Raw genomic sequence first — 21,932 nt, 5'->3', positions numbered from 1 at the left:
AACACACTCTGCCACGGTGATGGCGTGAGGTGGAGGCTGTGTTTGAACAGGAAGATCAATCGTAAGCCGCAGTCATGAGGTTTGGAGCTCCCAATTTCATACCAATTCCCTCCCATCTGCCTGGCCTCCTTTCTGTAATGGCAACATGGCAAGCTAAGCTGATCTACCTGTTCTGTACAGGCCTGTAGCGGTGCACATGAAGCAGCCCCTGGGGCTTGGCCCAGGCAATATTTGTGAATATTATATTGGCTTGCTCTGAGCGTCTTTATCAAACGAAAATGTCTTATGGTGGCCATACACGGTAAGATTCAAAAGTTGGTAAGATGAGTTGTACGATTTCCATCTGATCTGCGATCCAACTAGACGACGGCGGGGACACGCATCGGGGTCGCAAAAGACTCAAAATACAACTATTTTCATAAGATTGGTGTAATGTTCTGGTTTAGTTGTGGACCCGGGGTGGAGACAGGAGCAAACACAGAAGCAGATTTAAATACAAAGGTAGAATTTTTAATGAGAGGCTTAGAAGACATGGGAATGGCAAAAGCAAAAGTCCAGGTTTAGAACTAAAGTGCACTTGATTACTGTAGTGAGGATAATGGTAGAATGTCCAGATAGTGGCAGATAAGAACAGTCCAGGTATGCAGGTTAGTGAGCTCAAATAAACACAGGCAGAGGTGATGAGTCCAGCTGGGAGTGAAATGGAGGCACGGTGTAGGGTGTCAGCAGGCTCAGGCACTCAGGCAGGGGAAAAGGCAGTGGAGGATGCAGGGTAGTCCAGCGGGTTATTTGGAGCTGACAAGCAGGCTGGCAGATAGCATATACACAGGACAAGAGGTGAGCACAGAGAACTCCCTCTCAGCTAGGCTGACATACACGTTGCACTGGCAATGAAGGAAGGCTCTGGACCTTCCTAAATACCCCGTGCCGTGCTATGACTGGCTGGAGGGAACACATGACTCACCAGGATTGGGCAGTTGAATCACATGGTCAGAAGGCAAAATGGCGGCGCCCATGCCAAACGGAACGGAAACACCGCCAGGCCTCACCAGCCCTGAGTGACCATGTGCCCGCACAGAACCACACGCAGCCAAAGCCCCTCGCCAGACACCCCCTGCCATAATGACCTCACAGGTAATACCCGCCGACCACCATGCCGAGAGACCCTGGCCGAGACAATTGGTCTGTCCAACCTGTAAAAACTCCCCAAATCGTGTGACCAATCGTCCCCGTGTATGGCCAGCATAACTCGCAATGCAACAAGACTGCACTGCTTAGCTTGATATGCAATACAGGTTGAGTCTCCCATATCCAAAATTCTTGGGACCAGGGGTATTTTGGATATCGGCATATTCTGTATTTTGGAATATATGCATACTATAATGAAATACCCTGGGACTGGGACCCAATCTAAACACAGAAAATATTTGTGTTTTATATACACCTTATACACACAGCCTGCAGGTAATTTGATACAATATTTTCAATAATTTTGTGGCTCAAGCAAAGTTTGTGTGCATACATGAAATTCATTTATGTTTCATATACAACTTATACACAGAGCCTGAAGGTAATTTTACACAATATTTTAAATAATTTTAAGCCTTAAACAAAGTTTGTGTACATTGAACCATCAAAAAGCAAAGGTTTCACTATCTCAGTCATGCGAAAAAAAATCCGTATTTCAGAATATTTGGATATGGGAGACTCAACCTGTACTTTATATCAGGTGTGAGATTGAGTCTGAATCTGTATACTCGACTGAGACAAACACTAAGAAAAGTTGCACCGCTCAATGTGGCTCTCTCGCGCAAGGCGTCTTGAGGCTAGGTGTGTGAGGACACATCTGTAGGTAAATAAGAAGGTATCTGATTTAATAAAAGTGGTAAAGTACTTCAATTGTTTAATTCTAGTACCTACTGAAAATTAAATGTGTAAATCAAATGTATCAAAATCTGATGTATTCAACAGTACAATATATCAGGTTTGCAGAGATTGAGGCTGAAAAATGGATTGCAAAAAAATTGTAAGTTTTTCTTTATGTAATTGGTAAGACATTTTGGTAAAGAATTAACAGGAGTTGTTTCTCTGCACAGCAGAGAGACAGAAGTAAAACCTTTTTTGGGAGGCACTCTTGAAATAGAAATATTTTTAAATATAACTTTTATTAACATTCTTACTAAAAATTATCAAGAATAATTGTATAAAATTATTCTGGAAGATAAAGAAAATAATTCTTCCTGTATGGTCTAAATCATCATATATGTTGGATGGTTAATTATCCATAAAATAGGCTACATTAGTCCACTATGTATTGTGGGTACAATGTAGCTAGCAAATACCTGATCAATGTTCCCACTAGTGTTGTGAGTACAATCAAGATTTTAGATGGCTAATCAGTTCCACTTGGGCAAAAATATTATTTTAATATTTATTCTCTGGACAGTTTCAATAAATTTAATTTTATAATTTGTGTTGTGTTATATACATTGAGGAATATTACTAAATATTAGACGTAACTAATTTTGGTGTATGTGCCTGTTTCTCTAGGACAAATTATTTATATTTTTTTATATGCCATGCTGACAATAATTCTTCTGTTTCCTCCTCCAGGTGTGTAGTTGACATATGCCAGTACCTCAGCAGCCACCTGTCCACTGAAGGACTCTTCCGAAAGTCCGGATCTGTAAATAGAATAAAAACCCTAAAGGTGCAGACTCTTTTACTCCTCTAGTGTTTTGGTGCTTCTAATTATGATTTTATTGGCTATAATTAAGGGCTTGTGTAATGTTATCATATACTATACATTCTTTTTGGTAGATTGGGAATGTGGACATGTTAAACAGCACAACTGAGGCCTCGAGACGGTGGTTTATGACCCAGGTCATGAGCTAGTGTTCATGCTAGACCGGGGGCAGGGCCTCCCTGTGCGCGCGCTCCCAAAAAGGGGGCCTGGCTGACCGCGGAGGGGTCGTGGCCTCTTTACACACCCCCCCCCCCCAAAAAAAAATTTTGTCACTCTTGGGGGAGTGCCCAAGACTTACGGAGGTGCTGGGCTTCCCCCAAGCTCTCCTTTTACTGTGACTAGATGCCCTGTGCATGCGCATGGCATCTATTCACCCAGTGGCCATTGGAAAGAGAAAGTGGAGCAGTTGCCCAAAGCAAACCAATCTGCTTCTGTCATTTTATAGACTGTGCTAGAAACTGTAAATGACAGTTAAAAGTAGGGATGTGCGCCGGACCATTTTTGCCGGATTTGGTTCTAATTCGTTAATTCATCGTCCAACTTTGGATTTGCCAAACTGCAGTGACTGGCTTTGGATTTGGATTTTTTTTTACAAAAATTTACAAAAAAAAGCTAAAATCACATAAATAGGACCTTTTTTTTTCCTTCTCAGAGTATTATTAACCTCAATAACATTAATTTCCAGTCATTTATAGTCAATTTAGACCACCTCACAGCTTATAATATTGTTTTGAACATTATTGGCCAAAGATTGCAGTGAGCTGACTGGTTACTAAGTGACAAAGCAGCGGCGCAGTGGCACAGACACCACAGTATAAAGCACATCTATGACACATTGCTACACAGCAGTGGCAGAAATGAAAAATAGTGCACCCACCCAGTGGGGTACGGCCAGCAGAATCACAGTACTTGTTTACAAAGTGGACTACGGCCCAAGGAGTCACAGTGCACAATATTATTCACATTACACCGCACATAGTGCCCGATTCACATTACACCATAAAGTAGTGTCTCTTATTTATGTTACAACACACAGTAGTGCCCCTTTTACACAATGCCCACAGTAGTGCCCCATTTACACAATGCCCACAGTAGTAATGCCCCTTTTACACAATGCCCACAGTAGTAATGCCCCTTTTACACAATGCCCACAGTAGTAATGCCCCTTTTACACAATACCCACAGTAGTAATGCCCCTTTTACACAATGCCCACAGTAGTAATGCCACTTATACAATGCCCACAGTAGTAGTGCCACTTATACAATTCCCCCAGTAGTGGTGTCCCTTACACAATGGCTCCAGTAGTGGTGCCCCCAATAGTAGTATGCCCCCCCTTAGCAGGCCCCCAGTAGTAGTATGCCACCCCTTAGCAGACACCTGTAGTAGTAGTAGTAGTAGTATGCCCCCCCTTAGCAGGCCCCAAGTAGTATGCAGGCCCCCTTAGTAGTAGTAGTAGTAGTGCCCCCCTTTAGCAGGCCTGTAGTAGTAGTAGTGTCCCCCTTAGCAGGCCCAAAGTAGTAGTAGTATGCCCCCAGTAGTAGTAGTAGTGCCCCCCTTTAGCAGGCCTGTAGTAGTAGTAGTATGCCCCCCCTCAGCAGGCCCCCAGTAGTAGTAGTAGTATGCCCCCCAGTAATGCCCCCTTACACACACACACCTGAATCCCCGCTCCGCCGCCGTCCGCTCTGCTGTATAACGCGCAGAAGGAGCCGGAAGACTGGGCTCATGAGTGAGCTCCAACCGGCTCCCTCCGTGCAGCAGCCAATGAGAGTCTGTGTGACTCTCATTGGCTGCTATTACAAACACACAGCTGCTGCTGGCGGCTGTGTGTTTGATCTGTGTAGGGCAGACCGCTATCACAGAGTTCTGCCCTACACTAGAGGAGCCCTGACATCGGATTCTCTCGCGAGAATCCGACATCAGGAGGCTGCGGCTCGGCCTCGAACGGGGATTTGAGTCAGGCAGGGAACACCCGAACAGCATTTGGGTGGACTCTGATCCCCAATGTTCGGAGCGGTTCGGATTCCACAGAATCCGAACCGCTCATCTCTAGTTAAAAGCTGATTGGTTGATTTGGGCAACTGTTCCACTTTATCCCACTCCAAGGCTTGGTACATCTCTCGCTTAGTGAGCTGCTTGGTTACCATTCACTTTGACAGTAAAATAGATTTGGTTATTTGCCCTGCCAGCCTAAAGAGTACCATCATTTTTGCCTAAAGTTTCAATAAATGTGTAAACCAGACAGCCATCTGATCTGGTACGGAAATCTGTCTTCCTTTTAACTTGATAGGCTACTTTTTAGAAAGCCTTTTATGGAAGGCTTTCTTTTTTTTTTCTTTCTGACATGTTGATAAATAGAAACATTTAATGTTATATAAAAAATTAATTGGTTTGTTTGGCTGTCTGGTTATGCATTCGGACACTGATTAGTATGAAACCAACGTGAGGTGGTCCAGTTGGGTCCGGGTCCTGGTTGGACCTCCCATTGGTGTATGCTGGGCAGAACTTTGACCTGGGGAGCCTGTTCTGACCCTTCCACTGGATGGATTTAGACAAAAACTTCAGAGTAGTAACATTGGATCCCAGAAGACCTACTAGGGGCTTGAGGTCCCGGTCGGACCTCCCATTGGTGTACGCTGAGTAGAACGTTGACCCAAGGAGCCTGTTTTGGGCCTTCCACTGGATGGATTTGGATAACCTTCACAGGGCGTGGCAATTGGCCTGGGATACCTAATGGAGTGGTTGGGGTCCTGGTTGGACCTCACGGTAGAGTGCCCTGGGCAGAACTTTTCTAATGGGTGTGTTGAAAGAGCTGCTAATTATTTTTTAAAATGTTGACTGTTAAATCCAACTAATTGATAACTTACTTGAAGATTTACTCCCGGGCAACGCAGGGTACTTCAGCTAGTTTTCAAATATGTAAAGTGGCATCTTTGCTGTTATCCGCCTTCAGAGACAGAGAGTGGGGGCATTTTTTGTTTGTTTGTTTTCAGTTTTACTAAAGATTTTTAGTATTACAAAGAAATCTATAAGAAAGGGGGCATTTGATCTGGAGAAAAGGCATAGACTTAACAATTTAAGGTTTACCTACGTTTCGCTCTTCTTTATCCTGCAAAATTGCAGGTTTTGGAAAGGGGTCACACTTGTTTTCACCTCACTCTTTCATCATCTTTACAAAGACTGTCCTTATCCTGACTTGAATGATGCTTTCAAAATCCTTTTTATTAAAGCCTAAGCGTGACCCAGAATTAGTTTCCTCTTACTAGAGATCTCTGCGTGTTAAACTCCGATTATAGCGAACCATCTCCAAGCCATTCTCCCTGACCCTTTTGACACCCCATCAATTAGGTTTTACTTACAGGAATTATTCAATGCACGGTATCCGGATGGCTCTTGCAGCTATTGTTGGCCGCAAGATCTATTTGAACATATGGATGGTACAATGGATGGTTCTCATTAGATGGTGCGGTATTGCCATGTATAGCAGATGACTGTCAGGAGATGGAGGATGTAAGCTGTTACCAAGAACAGCGGATGACTCTCAGGAGATACTGGACTGTAAGATATTACTAAGTACAGCGGATGGCTCTCATTAGATGCTCGGATGTCGCCATGTACAGTGGATGACTCTCAGGAGCTGGTGGTAGGTTCCCACGTACAACAGATGATTCTCAGGAGATGGAGGATGGTAAGATGTTACAGTGGATGGCTCTCATTAGATGCTGGGATGCCGCCATGTACAGTAGATGACTCTCAGGAGATGGTGGGATGTTACCAAGTACGGCAGATAGTGAGATGTTATCTAGGACATGGAATCTCTCTCAGGAAACAAAGGATTGTGGGGTGCTGTCCAGTGTTAGTGAATGGCTTTAAAGGGATTGTGTGAGCTAAGACATGTTGGCTAGAATGGTTGCAGACCCTTATGCCCTGTGAAAAATAGTCAATAACTTGAAGTAGTGAATAAATAACTTTCAAATATATAAGAAATGAGACCCGTTATCTAGCATAGTATTTGTCTCTTAGGAGATGAATTATGGGGACAAGTTATCTCCAGAGTGTCCTCAGTGGTGCTTCTAGATTAGATGTATATTCTGTTTTAATATAATAACAAGTTTCTTGCATAAGTGATCCTCGTATGTTTGCGTGCATTATCCTTGCTGTTCTGCGTTGCATTGTGGAACATGCCAACATGTCATGTGACTCATCTGGATGGGGCATTGTCTTACCGATGGCCACGATAATAGGTGAGGACTGACTATAAAGGTTATAGGTGATCTTAAGGGACTTCATTACTTTTAAATATAAGAGTAGTTTAAATCTCACATCTCTGTTCATTGGAAACACCTAAACATTTGTTCATGTGGAAATATAAAACACTGACATTCTAAACTGTGCAAAAAAGATATTCAGAAGCTCCAGCTATGTAGTAAGTCCCCACACCGCTCTATCAGTGTATTTTAGTAGGAAACAATCCAGTAATTACTTTTCCTGTATTTAGTGTGTCATGTGTGAGATTGTGTAAGGTTTGGTAAGTGTAGCAAGATTTCCCTGCCAGAGAGGAAGAAATGCTATCGGGTGACCACAGATGGTGACAGTGTTTGAGCAACAATTGCCTGTAACTCTCAGTGGAGGGGGCTCATTACAGCCTGGGCACACAGATGATACAGGAAAGACACAACTTCTGGTGTGACTCATTTCAAGTATAGTGTAACCTGTTAAGAAGGGTTTATGCCTAGTAAGATGTCATCTCTATCTTTGTGCAGAGGGCCTTTCTGTGCATATGTAAATATGCGGGCACTGCCATTTACCTACTTAAGCGAGATAAATATTATCTTTCAGCATTGCATCACTGCGCTAGGGCCATGGGTTCAGTTCCCACCAGGACAATATCTGTGTGGGGTTTGTGTGTTCTCGAGTTTGTGTGGGTTTCCTAAACAGTGTGAACGCCATACTTACTAGGTTAGGTGACTGCTGACAAAAATGGACCTTAGTGCGAATGGGTCAGGGACTTTGGTTGGATGATTCAGTATTCTCTGTATGGTGCTGCGTAATATGGTGCGTAAATAATAGTGATTTTTAACCCTTGCCCATGCTTGCTACATAAAGGAGGACAGGATAGAGATCTGTTTTGACGTTTATCAGACCAGGAAGAATTTCGAACAGGGGCCACTCGTAGTCCGAGCAATGCAGCTTTTTGAAATAGGATAGCGGTCAGGTCATACGCAGTCGGTTGGACTGGAGCCACTAGCCAATGACAGATCTGAATGTCTCGCTGTTCTAAATGATGCAGTTTCGAGGTCATGACCTCTAACTGCCTACGTTTCTAAAATAGGGACTGTGCAGATAGAACGTAAGGATCTTTGGGGTTCGTAAGAAAGCAGAAGGGGGACATCCCATTTTGTTCATGGAGACATCACTACTGGAGTACCGGCAATAAAAGATTTGGGTGCCGGACTATAGACAGTAAAAAGGTCAACCATGTCTATATAGACACCAGATGTTAGACAGTCAAAAGGACGACGGGTACAAATGGTTGACAGGGTCAAAAGGTCGACATGTAAGTTATCAACACCAAAAAAATGGTCGATTATATATTTTTTTTATTACCCCGACGGTTAGGGTTAGGCACCAGGAGGGAGTGTTAGGGTTAGGCACCAAGGGGAGGGTTGGGTGAAGATTAGGGCTAAAAAATAAAAAAAATCACACGTCGACCATTTTCATGTTGAACTTTTGACCCTGTCGAGCATTTGTACCTGCCGACCTTTTGTCCCTGTCGATCTATTGACTGTCTAACAACTGTTTTCTATCTAGACATTGTCTATCTGTTAATCCACACCCAAAAGATTTTACCCCTTCCTTTTCTGAAGAGTTCTCAATACAGGGCCTGATTCAGAGGCGCTCGCAATAAGCGAGCGCTCACTCTGAATCAGGGCGGCCGCTTGTTTTTTTTTTAGTTGCGGCCTCCTGGCCGCTCGCATAGCTGTGGGTTACCACACACAGCTTATGCGAGCGGCCAGGTGATGGTCGCGATGGTCAAGACCATCGCAACCATCGGGCTTGCGACGAGACCCTTGAGGTAGGGTCTCGTGGCTGCAAGCACCAGTGAACTTCCTGTAGGAAGTCCACCTACTGACATCACGAGTGATGGCAGTAGGGCGCCCACAAACGGCAGGCGTTCCTGCAGGAATGCCTCCGTTTGCCCATGCCACCCCCCGCCCCACCTTCGAAACGGGGCGAGCTGTCGATAAACATCGCCAGCCGCCCCTTTTGGATGCGAGCGCCGGAGCGAGTGCTTTTTGCGCTCGCTCTGGGGCTCCCGCACGCACTGCCTAACAATCGACCCGCTTGCGAGCGGGTCTGAATCAGGCCCACAGTCCACACGAGCATGTTCCCCCCCCCCCCCCCTCCCTGTGCTGATTTTGTGTTACTGGGACAGAGAGAATCTAAAGATAAAAAGAACATTGCTGTAAGCAGAGCTACCTGTTCCTTCTTTCTGGACTTGTCCTTGGAGGTCTAGAGGAGGAGCTCCCAAATTAATATACATCAGTATAATACCTCAGTATACTCCATCGGTGACACTATTGTGTTTTATTACGTGTATTACAATACAAGACCATTATCCTGACAGTTGACGCATGCAGGGGTATTGTTACAATTTGCACAATTGCACTTAACGGTGCAATATGATTCTCTTAACAATATGTACGTTGAGGGTATCGTGCCATGACAAACATACAAAATGGTGTGCCATTTCATATAATTAGTTAATACAATAAACTGCAAACTATGGTTCCTATTACTGTATAAATCAGTTGGTATATTGCCTCTAGGCCTTTTGGATATGCTATGTAACATTAATGCTGGCTATTAAGAATACGGCTAGTCTTTTCTGAAATATGAGCGGTATGGGGGGAAAAAAGTAAAGATGCATTTTGTTCCTGATAAATTACAGGTGCTTAGAGACACCCCCTGGTCAATTTAGTGTTTCCACTCTCCACATACTGCAGGGGCATCTGTCCCTGCAGGGGGCCTCAGCTGTTTGTTGGATGTATCAAACTGTTAAGAGGGGAGCTATAACTTTGTGCACCATCAAATTGAAAATATGGAAGGTATTAACATTTTGTTCCACCTCCAGTGCACCACCGTAGGAAATAGCCGTAATGTTTCTGTTCTTGCAGTGGGAGATGTTGATTACGTTGTTCACGTCTTGATGGGCTTAGGATGCCGGCTTCCATAATCCAGTATACACTGACCCCTTTTGGTGTTTATCCTCTGCGATGTAGTCACTTAATATGTAACAGTACATACAGAGGGGTGTATACTTCCAAGCATCTTGGGCTTCCAAATCGAGACCCCTGTGCGCACCCGAAAAGGGCGGTGTGGTGTCATTCGTGCTAGGCCATGCCTCCTGGATGCGGCCTAGCACAAGTTTTGTGGGCGTGATCACATGTAATGCCCCCTTTTTCACATCAGGCTGGGGGCGAGCCCAGTCTCTCTGGAGGCTGGTGGCGCAGGTTATGAAAGAGATCTAGACTACTCCTCTAGAGCAATCCCACCCTTGTCAGTAGTTGCTCGACTTTTTAGAATTAATTTCTGTTCATCGTGTTTCTCATCAGTGTAAAGATCAGTAGGAGATGACTATTACTTTAGAGCACTGCTCCTTAAGCTAGGGTGTCTGCTCCGGTGAGACAAAAATGGGAAATGGTGGAAAAAATGTAATGGCGGGCCTAAATTTGTGTGGCAACGTTTGACCCCCAACCATTCCGACATTGATGGCGCATGGACGCTGCAGCAATGCTTTATTCTAGACGCTTTTTGGTACCACCTGTGATGGCTCACCACGCACGGAAACCATCCACCCAGCATCCCGACTGTCAATAAATTAGCAGAGCCCACTAAAGATAATGTGACTTTAAAGACACACAAAGGATAGGCCCGATCATAGTGTAGAAACTATTTCAGACAGGTACAACAACCCTGCAACTTCTTTATTTAACGGTATCTGAAACATGCAGCCCAGCTTTGGAGGGGGATGGTAATTAAGGTAGCTTTTTTTTTTTTTGCTCCAAGTGTAGATGGACGACTGAGGTTTTCAAATTATATTGGAAAGGTTTATTGCCAAAGCTGTCCGATTCCGGCATGTAACTCATCCGCAATTCCTCAGTAAGCATTTTCTATGATGCAATAGTGTTGCTGCTAACTAAATTAGGTATAGGATGCGCAGTTGTGTGAATCGTATACACCTATGTATTTTAAACTTTTGTTTTGTTTTTGTTTTTTGTAGCATTGTTCAAGATCCGTTTGGTTTTTCACATGCAAATCTATGGCTTTTAGTTATAAGGCCATTATTTGTGGCCCTGCAGCTTCCGGTGGTAATACAGATGATCAGGTCAATATTTGTTCAGATGCTGCCCTAGTGCGTGTTAGTGCACAGATGTGTCCGCATACACTATTGCTGCGAGTATCTTTTTCACATCATAAACTCACTAACGTGTATTATCGTGTTACCATATAACAACCTTCTTAAATACAATGTAACTTAACTCCTAAAAATAAAGAGACAGACAACAGTGTTGGCGTTTAAATATTTTGTCGAATTTATTTTTGACATGTCATTAAATTTTTTGACTATAAGTTAAATACTAATAATGGTGACGGCACAAAAAGAACGCACAGGACAATAACAACCAAACGACTCAATTCAAACACACACACAAGCCAAGCATTGGTGATCAACTCTCCTTTACCTTCAACCACCGGTCCAGATGGTATAGCCATTTCCTGTCCAGGACAATTGGCTGTCGCCTTACTCCACTTCAATGAGAGCGCACCCACTAAGCCTAACTATTAACTAGGGATGTGCGCCGGACCATTTTTGCCGGATTTGGATTTGGTTCTAATTCGTCGTCCGGCTTTGGATTTGGATCTGGATTTTTGTACAAAAATTGACAAAAAAAGCTAAAATCACATAAATTGGTCTTTTTTTTTTTCTTCCTAGGGTATTATTAACCTCAATAACCTTAATTTGCAGTCAATTTAGACCACCTCACAGCTTATAGTATTGTTTTCACCATTATTGGCCAAAGGTTGCAATGAGCTGACTGGTTACCAAGTGACAAAGCAGCGGCACAGCGCCACAGACACCACAGTATAAAGCACATCTATGACACATTGCCACACAGCAGTGGCAGAAATGAAAAGTAGTGCACCCACCCAGTGATGTACGGCCAACAGAATTACAGTACTTGTTTACAAAGTGGGCTACGGCCCAAGGAGTCACAGTGCACAATATTATTCACATTACACCGCACATAGTGCGCCTGATTCACATTACACCATAAAGTAGTGTCTCTTATTTATGTTACGACACACAGTAGTGGCAGAAATGAAAAGTAGTGCACCCACCCAGTGGGGTACGGCCAGCAGAATCAGAGTACTTTGTTTACAAGGTGGGCTACGGCCCTAGGAGTCACAGTGCACAATCTTATTCACATTACACCACACATAGTGCCCCTGATTCACATTACACCATAAAGTAGTGTCTTATTTATGTTACGACACACAGTAGTGCCCCTTTTACACAATGCCCACAGTGCCCCTTTTACACAATGCCCACAGTAGTATGGCCCCCCAGTAGTAGGCGCCCCCAGTATTATGCCCCCCCCAGTATTATGCCCCCCCAGTAGCTGTGCCCCCCAGTAGCGCCCCCGGCCCTTACACACATAAAAATATAAAAAAACTTACCTGAATCCCCGCTCCCGCGACGTCCACTCTGCATCCATGCGCCGAGGAGGGAGCCGGAAGACGGAGCTCATGAGTGAGTTCCAGCCGGCTCCCTCCGTGCAGCAGCCAATGAGTCTGTGTGACTCTCATTGGCTGCTGTAACAAACACACAGCTGCTGCTGGCAGCTGTGTGTTTGTTCTGTGTAGGGCAGACCGCTATCACAGAGGTCTGCCCTACACAATAGGAGCCCTGATGTCGGATTCTCTAGCGAGAATCCGACATCATGTGGCCGCCGTTCGGCTCCGAACGGGAATCCGAGTCAGGCGGGGAACACCCGAACAGCATTCGGGTGGACTCTGATCCCCTATGTTCGGAGTGGTTCGGACTCCACAGAATCCGAACACCGCTCATCTCTACTATTAACATAAAGTAACTCCAAGTGTCGTTCTTTTCCGCCCAACCAAACAGCTCAAACAAACACACGTTATTAAACTGGCAACACTCAAAACACTTGTGGTTTAATGTCCCTCATGCTTAAATGTCAGTCTTCGGGCTTACTTTAGTTTTTTTGTTTTTCTCTTTAATGTGTTGCTTAATCATAATGTGATGTGGCAAAACCACTTCACAAGCCTGCACTGATTACTTTGATATGCGACATTTGTGTAAAAAAAATAAAAATATACAGTCAGGTCCATAAATATTTTCATATTTTGTCCTCTATTCACCACCACAATGGCTTTGAAATGAAACAAACAAGATGTGATTTAACTGCAGACTTTCAGATTTAATTTGAGGGTAATTCCATCCAAATCAGGTGAACGGTGTAGGAATTACAACGGTTTCTATATGTGCCTCCCACTTTTTAAGGGGCCAAAAGTAATGGGACAAACTAAACAATCCTAAATCTAACTTTCACTTTTTAATACTTTGTGGCAAATCCTTTGCAGGCAATTATAGCCTGAAGTCTGGAATGCATAGACATCACCAGACGCTGGGTTTCATCCCTGGTGATGCTCTGCCAGGCCTCTACTGCAAATGTCTTCAGTTCCTGCTTGTTCTTGGGGCATTTTCCCTTCAGTTTTGTGTTCATCAAGTGAAATGCATGCTCAATCGGATTCAGGTCAGGGGATTGACTTGGCCATTGCATAACATTCCACTTTTTAGCCTTAAAAAACTCTTTGGTTGCTTTTGCAGTATGCTTCGGGTTATTGTCCATCTGCACTGTGAAGCGCTGTCCAATGAGTTCTGAAGCATTTGACTGAATATGAGCATATAATATTGCCCGAAACACTTCAGAATTCATTCTGCTGCATTTGTCAGCAGTCCCATCATCAATAAATACAAGGGAACCAGTTCCATTGGCAGGCATACATGCCCACGCCATGACGCTACCATCACCATGCTTCACTGATGAGGTGGTATGTTTTGGATCATGAGCCGTTCCTTTCCTTCTCTTCTCTTCCCATCACTCTGGTACAAGTTGATCTTTGTCTCATCTGTCAATAGGATGTTGTTCCAGAACTGTAATGGCTTTTTTAGATGTTGTTTGGCAAACTCTAATCTGGTCTTTCTGTTTTTGTGGCTCACCAATGGTTTGCATCTTGTGGTGAACCCTCTATATTCACTCTTGTGAAGTCTTCTCTTGACTGTTGACTTTGACACATATACACCTACCTCCTGGAGAGTGTTCCTGATCTGGCCAACTGTTGTGAAGGGGTTTTTCTTCACCAGGGAAATAATTCTTCTGTCATCCACCACAGTTGTTTTCCGTGGTCTTCCGGGTCTTTTGGTGTTGCTGAGCTCTCCAGTGCGTTCTTTCTTTTTAAGAATGTTCCAAACAGTTGATTTGGCCACACCTAATGTTTTTGCTATCTCTCTGATGGGTTTGTTTTGATTTTTCAGCCTAATGATGGCTTGCTTCACTGATAGTGACAGCTCTTTGGATCTCATATTGAGAGTTGACAGCAACTGATTCCAAATGCAAATGTCACACCTAGAATCAACTCCAGACCTTTTACTTTCTTAATTGATAATGAAATAATGAGGGAATAGCCCACACCTGTCCATGAAATAGCTTTTGAGTTGATAGTCCCATTACTTTTGTCCCCTTAAAAAGTGGGAGGCACATATTGAAACTGTTGTAATTCCTACACCGTTCACCCGATTTGGATGTAATTATCCTCAAATTTATTCTGAAAGTCTTCAGTTAAATCATATCTTGTTTGTTTCATTTCAAAACCATTGTGATGGTGAATAGAGGCCAAAACATGAAAATTCTGTCAATGTCCCAATATTTATGGACCTGACTGTGTGTGTGTGTGTGTGTGTGTGTGTGTGTGTATATATATATATATATATATATATATATATATATATATATATATATATATATATATATATATATATATATATATATATATATATATATATACACACACACACACACAATTGAATCTGTATACGCAGTGCTTTTATTCACGCCAAGTTCCGTCGTGCTTCTTACACAAATTCAGACTGAGTTGCGCACAGATGTACAAGTGTTGATATCATATTAATCAGTGCAGTCGTCATATTGTGATTAAAATGCATTCAAGTGAAAAAGACGCTAAACCGCTCTGCGCGGCTCACTTGTCAGGCGTCTCGCGCTGCATGGTGTATTGAAGCTAAGTGTATGAGGACACCTCTTTAGAGGAGGCGTTTATGAAATCTTGACCTTTACACAGAAATTGCTCAAAGGGTTAAACTGTTAAGTCCCAGCTCATAGGATCGATTTAGGACTCATTTCTTGCCGTCTGAAGTATTTTCCTGAGGGGCGCTCATCCAGTATGCACCCCTTCTCTAACTATTTGTCTTACTAGTAACTGGCATTGAATGTTTGATGTTTGGCCAGGTTGGTTGTGGACCTATCCCGGTAGATATAATATACAAAGTATGGAGGGTAGACGGGATTTGTTACAAGTGTTATTTTGCAAGCTAATATGTATTATGTAGTCTAATAGGAATCTGTATGTAATGTCTGCATTCAGGATGCCTCCTGTTTTTAAAATACCGACAGCGGCATCCCATTGGTTGGTATCCCCCCCTTCTCCCCCTAACCCTCCCTTCTTGTAGCCTAACCCTAACCCTCCCCGTTAGTGCCTAAAACTAACTCTCCCCCTTCGTGCCTAAACCTAACCCTTATCATTAGTGCCTAACCCCCCTAAGGGGTACTTAACCTTAACCCACCCCTCCCAAAACCTATTGCTAACCCGCTATGGTAGGTTTAGGACTCACCTCGTTCAGGATGACGTCTGTCTGTGTTCCTGCCTAACTTAAGTCCCATGTCTGGATTGAGACTGGCGGCATGATCAAAAAAAAATTGATCGAATACAAATGATCAAAACAGATCTGTAAGCTGTTGATAGTTTCCCAAGAAGTTGTTCTGATGTATGTTCCCAGGAAACTATCAACAGCTTACACATCTGTTTTGATCATTGAATGGAACAATACTGATGTGTGTATGTATATGTGTGTGTGTATATATGTATGCATGTGTGTATAATATATATATATATATATATATATATATAATTTATTTTGTAACTTAATTTGTATTCAATCAATTTTTTACTCTTTACCTATCTGCAGTAAATATTGTTAATTATCTACATTGGTCCTGATATTTCTTTACACAACATTATCAGTGTGTGTGTGAAATATATATATATATATATATATATATATATGCGTATGTGTGTGTGTATATGTGTATATATATATATATATTAGTCACTGATCCACACCACCATATACAAATTAAGAAACAATTGTTTCACCTGATTTCCATAATTATTGCAATAGGCCGAGCGCTGCACCAATTCTTACCTTTACTATATGATATTTTGAGGTTTGTGGTCACCTTAAGGTTTGCTAGCAGCTGGCCATAAACCACAAGCTCAGTCCGCAGAAGAGCATTCCAGTCTATATAGATTGTAAGCTCCACTGGGGCAGGGGCTGATGTGAATGGCCAGATATCCTCTGTAATGTGCTGCAGAATGTGTATTGTGTTTTGTCCACTTGTGCCTTTTTATGTTCCTTTTATAGAACTATTGTATAGGATAAAGTGTGATTTAAAAAAAATTGCTAGTTTCCCCTGGGGGGTGCCCAAGTCAGGATTATTCCCTGTCTAACTATCACAGTACTGTAACTTAAATCTCTGTAAATTTTCCTTGTACTAAAGGTGCAGATGGAGTCCGGGGGAAGCTGCTTCGCCTCTGCCCAGCCCAGTGATGCAGCTGCTCTGCTAAAACAGTTTTTCCGTGAGCTTCCGCAGCCCCTCCTGACTCCGGAGCTACAAGACCCCCTCTGCCAGATACAGCAGTCTCTCTGTGAGGAGGAGAAAATGACTGCCACTGCTCTGGTGACCTGCCTGCTCCCTGCTGTTCATGGGGAGACCCTGCGTTATTTCTGCACCTTTCTCCAGAGTGTTGCCTCCAGGTGAGGAGTGTAAATACATGCAGCAGCCACAAGAGGGAGCTCAGGACTTATACTTGTGGGAAGACTATGTTAATGTCTTTCTGAAGGAATAGGTCATATTCTTTTCCTAAATAGATATATATATAATATAATATAAAATTTTATTTTTTATTTATGTTAGGTCTGATGAGAACAAAATGGACTCTGGGAATCTGGCGGTAGTTTTAACCCCAAGTCTGTTCTCCGGCAGTGGCTTGTGCGAGAAGCTGACACTTGCCACCGAGAAACAGCTGCAACTTCAGACATCCGCTGTCCAAAGTCTCATTGAAAACGCACAGGAGATAGGTACTATCAGCCAGCGCAGAGGCTGCGGCCAGTCCTTCTGTTTGTGTCCCACCGCAGTGGGAGGAGCAAGTGGTCTCGTAGCTTCTGTCTGTCTCCATTTTTTTACATAACTCTCTCTTTTCTCGGCAGGGCAGCTCCCCTCGTTTATTTTGGAGAAGATATCTCTTCCCTGTGATTCTGCTAATGAGGATTCTGTGATCCAGAACCTGGAGGGCCTGCGCAGGAGACGTAGGCGCAGTATGAGCGGTAAGGGCCTGCCTTCGTGCAGTAATTCACATTAGACTAAAGGGGCTTATCCATTAGCAGATCTTTCTGAAAGACAAAAGATTTATCTTTTTGAAAATTCCTGGGGCTGCTGTGGCAGATATCTGTCATGTACATGACAGATTTTTGCGAACGACGAACGATATTGCATGACATCATTCTGGGTGTGGATTTGTTTTTATGTTTCTATTAATTTTTCATTAAAAAAATCGTTCGTCGTTTACCGCGACAGATATTTCTAATATCTGTCAGCGATAAATGATAATTGACCAACATGTTGGAGAGACAAACGACCAAATTTGTCGGCCGCGGGAGTGCGCATTTTTATCGTTCAGAGCCTATCCATTAGTAGATAAATTGAACGATAAATCGTTCATCGTTCAAATTTATCTGCTAATGGATAGGCCCCTTTACAATCACTGTCATTACAATCACCTTCTAGCTGTCATTTTCCTAGTGCAGTACAAATAATAGCTACAGGCTGATTGCTTTGGGCAACTTCCCCACTTGTGTTTTATTTTTAATTTTTATTTTATTTTACAAGTTTTGATACATCTTCCCCTAATTTGTAATGGTTTTAGGCCTCTATGTGTTGGAGCCATATGCAGTTTCCATGAATAGTTCATTAAAATGTCTACTTTAATTATGCAACTTTTAATGCTATAAGTTCTAGGTGTGCAGAGTACCAGGGCGTTTATCAACCATAAGTGCCCAGGGCCGCTGAGAGATTTGGCCATGCGTGTGGGGATAGCATGTCCACGCTAACTTGTAGGCATGATTAGGAGTGAAAAGTGATAAGGTGCCAGCCAATCAGCTCCCAACTGTCCTTTTTCAAACACAGCCTGTGAGATGGCAGTTAGGAGCGGATTGGCTGGCACCTTATCACTTTTCACTCTGTCTCCTAACACTGCTTAATAACTAGACCCCCTAGGTCTCCTTTGTACCTGCCTCTCACAAAGGTCCCTATTTATCACAATCCGCATCTCAGATGCAGATGTGATGAGATAAATTTGCCAGGATTTGCAATGCGATATGTGAATACATTGCAAGGATGTATCAAATATTGCATGCAGGGGCAGAGCTGGTGAGATTGCTCAGTCTCTGCGACTCCTCTCCGCACACTTTTTAGCAGGGTAGCTGGGAAAACTCTGGGAAAATGGCCATCGTCCATTTCTCTTTCATCCACTAGGGGACACTGGAGTCTCAGTACAGTGGGGTATAGAAGTGGGTTAACCGGGAGCTGGCACCTTTAAAAATCTGAATGGTAGCTAGCTCCTCCCCCCTCTATACCCCCCTACAGGTCAGTCTAAAATTTGTGCCCTGGGAGCTGGACCTAGACTCCTTAGAGCTCTAACTAAGATGAATAGCAACATCAAGCATTGAGGACACAGACAGGCAGCTCCACTGGCCCTACCTGTCTGCGCCGTTGGAGCTTCCGGGGAGACCTCAGCGCAGCTGCTTGCGGTGTGCACTGGGGTCTCCTGCTACAGAGACCTCAGTCTCTGCAGGAACCAAGACACGCTGCATGCGGCGCACGTCGCGGTCTTCCACAGCAGAGCATGCCGCCCGGCAGCATAAGGCAGCCTCCAGGTTACTGTGTCCTGGCACTCTGAATAGCAGGGGAGCCAGGACATTAGGCGGGCATACTAACAGCGGTCCGCTAACCCTGAAAACGGGCACCATAGCGGGGGGGTGGAGCCTAAGGTATACTTCTGCTCCTGCCTCCCAGCAGCCCCAGCGCTTTTACACAGAGGCTTGCGGACATTTTAGCTACTGCTGAGACTGTCTGAATCTTGGCTCAGTGACACAGAAGTCAGGCCAGTACAGCTGTGGCCCAGCATTATAAAACCACTATTCAATTAGCGCTGCCAAGGGTCATAGCATATCTTCCTCTATGCCCCTTTCCATTTCTGTAGTGTCTCTGTATTGATATCACTGTCCTTTCACGTGTGTGTGTGTGTGTGTGTGCGTCTGTCAGTGAATTGCTAGTCATGTGTACCAAGGGGTCAAAGGCTGCACAAAAATCATTCTCCTGCAAGAATTGTGCAGAGAAATTCACACAGGGGCAGTCTAATACTTTCCTGATGTGTGAGAAGTGTGTTTCTCAGTCTGACTGTTGCCTCACCAATATATGGTCTGATCATTTAACATCAGTTATGTCTAATCTGTCTGCAGAGCTGGAAGCAGCTCGCAGAGACAGGGAGATGACCAGACAGACGTCTTCCATCTCAGAACCAGACTGGGCTCATTCATTAGCCAGGTCTGAAAGGCTCACAAAGGTGATGTCCCAGGCCCCCTCTGTAGCCTCCTCTTCTAATGTCCCTAATAAGAGGCTGATTCATAATCCCTTGAGGCGGGATGAATCAGAGGAGGAAGAGATGCAGGAGCCAGGGGAGGGCGAGGTTCAAGAACCAGAGGAGGTTCAGATTCTTGAAGAGTCAGAACCTGCTACTCAGGGAGTAGAGGCATTAATTACTGCGTGGCTGCTAGACCATCTATCTTTAGTAAAAGACAAAGACAGGCTGCCACTTTTCCAGCGTCAGAGGAATTGGATCAAATCCTAACCTCAATGTGGAAACACCCAGATAAGAAGTTTCAAATATCAAAAACTTTTATCTTATTACCCCTTTCCCACAGGGAGCAGGAAATTGTCTGAGACTCCTCCAGCAGTGGATCACTCAGTGTCCCGTCTTTCTAAAAAGACAGTACTCCCGGTACCAGGGGCAGTTTCGCTTAAAGAATCCTCTGACAGGAAGCTGGAAAACACGTTAAAAACTTTATATACAGTTACAGGGGTATCCCTGCATCCAGCACTAGTCAGCTGTTGGGTAAACAAGGCTGTAGAAGCTTGGGCTACGCAGCCTTCGAAGGGTCTTAAGACTGGAGGGCAAACCGAGGATCTCATTCAGCTGGCTGATCAGATTGCTGAATCAGCTTCTTTCCTTGGGGAAGCTTCTAAGGACATATGTAGTCTTTCTGATAGATTCTCGGCTTTAGCTATCTCAGCTAGAAGAGCTCTTTGACTGCGACAATGGCAAGCAGATGCCGAATCTAAAAGAGCAGTAGAGGCCCTTCCTTTTACTGGGGACGTTCTGTTCGGTACAGAGTTAGATAGGTGGATATCAGAGGCCACAGCTGGTAAATCCACTTATCTACCATCCACTGCTTCTCCTCTTAGAAGACCTGCTGCAGGACTGTCCTTTCGTGCCCCAGGAAGGTTTAGGGGCCATGTCAGAGGAGCTCCGGCTTTCTCCCGAGGTTCCAGAGGCCGTGGTAGAGCTTCTGCAGCCTCGTCCCAACAGGACAAGGCCGCAGCGAAGCCCTCTGCATGATGCTCTCCCTTCTCACTTGGGGGATTCCAGGGTGGGAGCTCATCTTCTGAACTTCAAAGAAGCATGGAGCAAATTTTGTCCGGACGCCTGGGTCTGAAGTTGGACTTCAAAATCCAACCGCCTTTTTTCACAACCGGTTTACCACTGGCATCAGAAAAGCTGTTGGTAATTCAGGATGCAATACAAAAACTGCTATTGTCTCAGGTGGTAGTGAATGTCCCGACCCATCAGAGAGGTCAGGGTTTTTATTCCATCTGGTTTGTGGTGCCCAAGCCGGACGGATCAATGAGACCCAGTCTTAACCTCAAGGATCTCAACCCCTATCTTCGAGCCTTCAAATTCAAGATGGAGTCCCTCCAGTCTGTTATAGCAGGACTCGAGAAGGACAAGTTTCTTGTGTCCTTGGGCATCTTTTATGTCTATCTCCACATCCCCATCTGGCCCCCTCATTAGGCATTTCTTTGGTTTGAAGTGCTAGACTCTCTTTTGCAATTTCAGGCCTTACCTTTCGGTCTTTCGTCGGCGCCAAGAGTGTTCACAAAGGTCATGGCCGTTATGATGGCCCTGCTTCGGTTTCAGGGGGTTATAATTGCTCCGTATTTGGACGATCTCCTGATCAAGGCCCCATCAGTAGCTCGTTTGTTACTTGATATTCAATTAACTCAGTCTTCTCTTACAACATGGGTGGATTCTCAATTTCCAAAAATCCTCTTAGACCAACACAATGTCTGCTATTCCCAGGACATGGTAGAACAGAAAGTATTCCTACCTCAAGACAAGGTCTCCTCCATTCAGCACATGGTGCATCTGATACTGCGACATTGCAGAGTGTCTGTACATCTATGTATTCGCCTACTGGGGTAGATGGTGGCGACCTTTGAGGCGAATCAATGCGCGAGATTTCATGCCCGGTCTTTTCAATTGGACCTTATCTCTCAGTGGTCAGGATCCCACCTCTTTCTTCACCAGCGAGTTCTACTGTCCCCCAAAACTCTTAACATCTCTCATTTGGTGGATGAATCCCTCTCACCTGTTGGCAGAAAGACAGTTTGCATTGTGGGATAGAAT

The 21,932-nt window shown here is 44.1% G+C and overlaps 1 protein-coding gene across 3 annotated transcripts in view; it reads left to right on the top strand.

The window, feature by feature from the left end:
* The window catches only part of LOC148518728 (rho GTPase-activating protein 11A-like), a 52,432-nt gene that overhangs the window by 11,835 nt on the left and 18,665 nt on the right, over positions 1-21,932 (top strand). For all 3 annotated transcript variants that reach the window (XM_088477050.1, XM_088477049.1, XM_088477051.1), the window contains exons 4-7: positions 2,614-2,710; positions 16,688-16,944; positions 17,105-17,268; positions 17,398-17,514. In XM_088477050.1, coding sequence (XP_088333176.1) covers positions 2,614-2,710; positions 16,688-16,944; positions 17,105-17,268; positions 17,398-17,514 — 635 coding nt within the window. The remainder of the gene's footprint in view (positions 1-2,613; positions 2,711-16,687; positions 16,945-17,104; positions 17,269-17,397; positions 17,515-21,932) is intronic.

This window comes from Taudactylus pleione, unplaced genomic scaffold (genome assembly GCF_031769625.1).
Source record: "Taudactylus pleione unplaced genomic scaffold, aTauple2 ptg000199l, whole genome shotgun sequence".
NCBI classification, from domain to species: Eukaryota; Metazoa; Chordata; class Amphibia; order Anura; family Myobatrachidae; genus Taudactylus; species Taudactylus pleione.
This window is presented reverse-complemented; position numbering and strand designations above follow the sequence as displayed.